Source organism: Atheta coriaria, unplaced genomic scaffold (assembly GCF_025399875.1).
Source record: "Atheta coriaria isolate IRGN ID8LTWV9N9 unplaced genomic scaffold, Caltech_Dcor_3.1 hic_scaffold_15_pilon, whole genome shotgun sequence".
In the NCBI taxonomy this organism is placed as follows: domain Eukaryota; kingdom Metazoa; phylum Arthropoda; class Insecta; order Coleoptera; family Staphylinidae; genus Dalotia; species Dalotia coriaria.
This window is the reverse complement of record NW_027045457.1, coordinates 216,459-221,709: the sequence shown is the minus strand read 5'-3', so window position 1 is coordinate 221,709 and position 5,251 is coordinate 216,459. Positions and strand designations below refer to the sequence as shown.

Below are 5,251 nucleotides of genomic sequence, written 5' to 3'. Positions count from 1 at the left end.
CCTGCCGGTGCGGCGCTGAGGGGGCTCGGCTCCTGCGTTTCCTCGTCCTCACTCACTCAGTGCAGCGACCGCCCCGAGTCAGTCCCGCGGATGGAATACATATGTTCAATGAAAACACATCACACTCGTCACACAGAACGGTCGGTTCGCCCGTGTCATAATACGCGATCGGGCGCAGCAACGTTCGCGGAAATGTGTGAAGACCGCGCAACTGGCGCACGCGGACGCCGATTTCGACTGCGCGATATTGAAGGGACGATGCGACAAGTCACTTCTTACGCGCTGCAGCGCCGAATGTGTTGAAAAAATAACTCCTCTCGTGTGTTTGCACCAGCAACCACTTTGAACTCAAAGGTTAAGATTAAGTTCCCAAGATGGCCGATTTGGTTAACCCAAAACATGTTTCGTGTCGGTCGCCGCCACACTGCGCGATCGAACGCGGCACTTTCGGCGCTACAGCGGCTGCAGCGTATGCTCTCGCGCCACTATAATTAGCACAATGTCAATCAGTAATCGCTTAAATTAAAATTAATAATTTATTAAAAATGACACGCGGCTTTCACGTTGCTACTTGTGCACGACTGTCGGTGGATCACCGAACTAGCGTTTACTGTTCGCGGCGTTGCCTTGTTGCTCTTATGTTCGTGCGTTTCCGTCACAATGATCACGTATACAACCCGAACGTTATATTTGATTCAAAATGTACTTTAAATTTATTTATGATCAGAAATATAATTATAACAAACATTATTCTATTGTATTATTTTTTTTAATATTATATTCATACCTTGATAATATAAATTCCATAGATTTTACTCAATTATTTTTAAAAATGATTAAAATTTTGTTTTATGTGATCTGCCTTTGCAAATCAAATAAATACTGTGCAAAAGTAGGGTTACCCGTCAACTTCCATTCAACCATCAAAAAGCATCTAAGAAGTTTCGGTTATTTTAAATTCAAAATCTAATTTATAGGTAAAGATAGTAATTAGGGCATATATTTTATAACAATTTATGTATATATTTAAAGTTTAACAATGGAACCAATGAACTTGGGAAGCCCTCCATCGAGTCCAGCATCGCCAAACCCGAACTTTTTACCCGCGTATTTGATGGGCGAATCGCAGCAAATCACATCACCCAGTAATCCAGCAATTTCTCCCGGTCGCAATAAAACACCGCTCATGATGAAGACCGGCACGCAACAGCAATACTCCAACAACATCCGCCAAAAACTCTTCAATCAATCCACTCTTTCCGACTTCAACTCACCAATTACCAGCCCATTTGGCAGCCCAGCTGTAGAAAAGCAGGACCACCTAAAACAGGTCTCTTTGATGTAGCTGAGAAAGCAAACACACCGGTACTCAGCAGTACAATGCGTCATCCTGCACCAAATGAACAAATCATGTTTGGCATGAATGATAGCACAATGTTTGACACAATTGATGGTAGCTTCAGACAAAGTGCTGGAGCACCAGCTAATTTTAATGATAGTTTCAACAACTATCTTAATTACAGTCAGATGGATGCAAGAAGTGTGTCTATGAACATGGGAAGGCAAATCAATCAAATCAATACATTATGGGTGACTGTCTTTGGTTTTGTACCAAGCAGTACCAGCTTGATAATTGCTCAAATGTCTAATTGTGGCACAATTCAAGAGAAAAATATCCCACACAAGGGAATTGGATACACCTAAAGTATTGCTCTGCACAAGAAGTAGCAAAGGCGCTGTTGCTCAATGGAAAACTGATTTCAAACAGTATCATGATTGGTGTTGTGCCATATTATAACAAGTGTGAAATGGATAAGGAAAACAATATGTCCGGCGCACAGTATTCGTCACCAATAATTGCAAGATCACAAGCAAGATCATTGCGCACATCGAACGTGCCGCAATTGAATTCAAACACGGTTGTGTCACCACAAAACGTCCCTCAAAAGTCCACCGGACTGGTGACGAAGGCAATGGAGTACGTTTTGGATGGTGAATCTCTAATAATCGTGTCGTTTCCGTCGAATTAATTGCTCACGTCTTTCATTTTTATCTAATTTATACAATTGCATACCTTCTGTTTACTTTACTTCGATTTATCATGTTTGTCTTACTGATTTCATGAATTGTGTTAGAACATAACTACGACGTTGTGATTTTATTGCAAATATACTTTACATTTGTATTTTGGTGCAATTTTAGTGTACTTTTCCAAATTTTAAGAAGGTAATCAGTTCCCTGAAATATTAACACAGTGCATATCCCAATATGCAAGCACAGATTAAGCTGCACTAACAATACCCGTCGTAAACTTGAATCAAAAGTACGCTGGTAATAAAAATGAACAATACGACCGTTTCGGGTATTAATTTTACGAGTATTGGGGATTAGGCCAACCGTAGCATGTTTTCCAGACGTGCGCATAGTTTTGCGTTGAGCATTAACATTAAAAGGGATTAATTTTGGCTCTATAGCTTTAGGCGCCTAGAATATTTATGAATTTCTTATGAATTTAAAATAGTAGTTCATAACTAAACCCAGAACGATAATACAAGGGTTCTACGTATTAATACTCATAAACGAATATTCCGGGAAATACAAACAAAAATTGCTAATGTGCAGCTATATAAAGGCATCTATAGCTGATAATGGATAATTAAAAAGACGTTTAGAATGTTAACATGAAATGTCACAGGACAATCTAATTAATAGCGATTATTTGAATGAAAATAAAGTAAAACTGCCTATTTCGGGGCCAAATTGTCAAAAGTTCAATGTTCTACATTGATTTATTTCATTTGATTGCCATTTTACTAAATCGATGAATATGTGCAATGTGTTTATTTTGGTTTTTGGTGATAACCATTATCAGTATTCAAAGTTAGCAAATTTGATTCGTATAGTGACGAGGCCCAATTTTCAATTTTATAAATATTACAGCGAATAGATGAAACAGTAAAAAAAATAAATAAAACCATATAAAATATCAATATCTATTTTTAAATTCCGTGTTTCTTGCAAATTTTATTTTTATTTTCGACATGTTTCAACTAATTGTGTAGTAGAAAATAAAAGTAAAATTTGTAACAACACAGAATTGAAAAATAGAAATTAATATATTATGTGCTTACATGAACCAAATATAAACCAAAATAGATGCAAGTATAATCAATAGCGATTGAATATAATTTTGTAGTGTGTATGTAGTTTTTATTTTCCATGTCATACCCACTTAATCTTTATATTACATCCTCATAATATGTAGTATTTACGAACTTGCCTTAAGAAAATATCCAATGACTAATTAATAGAGCATTAGTATTACAATAGTATTAGTGAAAATACAATTCAGACTTCCAAATGTGGCCAAACCAACTTTTCGTATTTGCTACAAATAGTAAAGTAAACATTGCAACCTCTTTTGTATGTTGTTTACTAAATTGACTGCGCACAGTATGTACTACACAAACTAAATCATTACTCTCTCGACTCTTGACTGATAAATGTAAAATCATCAATAAATCTGCACTTACTTTTACTTATCACGATCAAGATTATTACGTTTCTTGCTCACATTTAACACTCCTATTTCGGTGATGCTAACAATAGAATAACGATATTTATATTCTCAAAGAGTAAACATTACTTGCATCGCCAGAACACAACAGAAAATAGAACTTAATTAAATATTAATGAAAAAATGTAACAAAACAAAAAGAAATATTCTGATAAATACACAAATTTGAGAATAATTTTAAAATTTTGAGTAGAAATTGTTATTTCCTGGCGTTGCAAGAAATCCAACGCTTCATATTCATATATTTTAGAGTCTATCATCTGCAATTAATTTGGTACTGGTACTAAACGTGGTTTGGTTATGATATATCATAAAATATGTAAATTACAAGTTAAAAATTCGAGCAAAACTATCAAAAACACAAAAGATTTTGCAGTCCCTCATAATTTTGAAAGTAATACATTACGCTGCAGCATAAATATTGCGAAATGCATCAATTATTACAAAACCTAAGCCGAGTGAAAATCCTCTAGCATAATATATACAGCATCATCCGTTTGTTATTTCGGACTCTCGATCTTCGGCGCCGAGAGTTCAGTCATCTTCGGATATTTGGCGTGTTTCTTATCCAGCTCAGACTGCGACCATAAAATTAGTTTCAACAGGGTGGAAATCTTCGGCATGGTACATTCCTGATGTTCCATTCGTAGTATCGCCGCGTTTACTTCGCTAGCAATTTTTTGTCTATGCGCAGGTTGCAACAGATCACCAAAAGGACTATTCAAAGGTTCTTCAAACGCGAGTAGAGCTACAGTGCGTTCAAGTTCTTCTAAAACTGAAGGATCAGCTTCACCTGCTTCACTCAGATGTGACTGTGCAAAGGACAAAGCTTCCTCAACGCGATTATTTCGAATTAATTCAATCAAATGCAGCTGCTGTAGATGAAAATAAAGATAGCGGTCGTTGTCTAAGAGTTCTGGGTGTAATTGGTTAATGAAGGCAGTTGCTTCCTGCACTCTGCCATTTATAATTGCATCCCTAATGCGGATTCTGTCATCCAAGGAATTGAGTTCAATAGTTGGACCCACGCCGGACTCTTGTTGGAATTTCTCAGCGGCTTCTTTGAAACCCTCTTTAACAAGAGAAAATATATAAATATTAGCACTATAAACTACATTATAGTAGGGATATAGTGTATTATTGTACAAACCTGTAACAAGGTAGTTCATAATGAGTTTGTTCATGCTCAATCTGCTAATTTCTTTGCTATGCAACATCCGGATCCAGTCGTCTTTTGTTGGGAGGACCTCAAGCTTGTCTGCGCTGGTCATTGTTTAATTGAAACTGTGTATCTGTGTCTTTGTCGCGATTTATTTTTACCATAAACAATACTCATAACAGCTGAGTGCGCGTTCGGTTGTTGTGACAAGTGACAATCGTGGATGACATTCAACCTGAAGTACGAATAACAATTCATCCAGAGGGCAGCACCTGACGGTAGTACTTTTTAATTTACGACTATAGTAACATATCTACTTTTCAAGACATGTGACAGATGGCAGCATGTGCCCCATTAGAAAATAAATCCTTACATGAACAAAGTAATTCACGATTGGAATGAAACAAATAGAAGAAAGGGATATGAATAGTTACATCAAGAAATATATTATAAACTGTCAATCGCTCTCATATGTGAAATATAAATGTGAAATTATTTGTGGTTAGATACTAGTG

The 5,251-nt window shown here is 36.4% G+C and overlaps 2 protein-coding genes across 2 annotated transcripts; one reads left to right on the top strand and one right to left on the bottom strand.

Moving 5' to 3' along the window:
• The first annotated feature begins 868 nt into the window (after positions 1–868).
• Positions 869–2,185, top strand: LOC135802069 (nucleoporin Nup35-like). Its single transcript, XM_065315599.1, is given in 4 exon segments — positions 869–977; positions 1,033–1,310; positions 1,313–1,666; positions 1,669–2,185. Coding segments are annotated over 3 exon segments (987 nt in total). The 5' UTR covers positions 869–977; positions 1,033–1,039; the 3' UTR covers positions 2,031–2,185.
• Positions 2,186–3,188: 1,003 nt separating this feature from the next.
• Positions 3,189–4,982, bottom strand: LOC135802070 (glucose-induced degradation protein 8 homolog). The gene is made up of 2 exons (XM_065315600.1): positions 4,728–4,982; positions 3,189–4,649 (listed from the first exon to the last, which is right to left on the bottom strand). Exons 1-2 carry the CDS (start codon positions 4,846–4,848, stop codon positions 4,078–4,080), a joined length of 693 nt encoding a protein of 230 aa, XP_065171672.1. The 5' UTR covers positions 4,849–4,982; the 3' UTR covers positions 3,189–4,077.
• Positions 4,983–5,251: the final 269 nt, after the last annotated feature.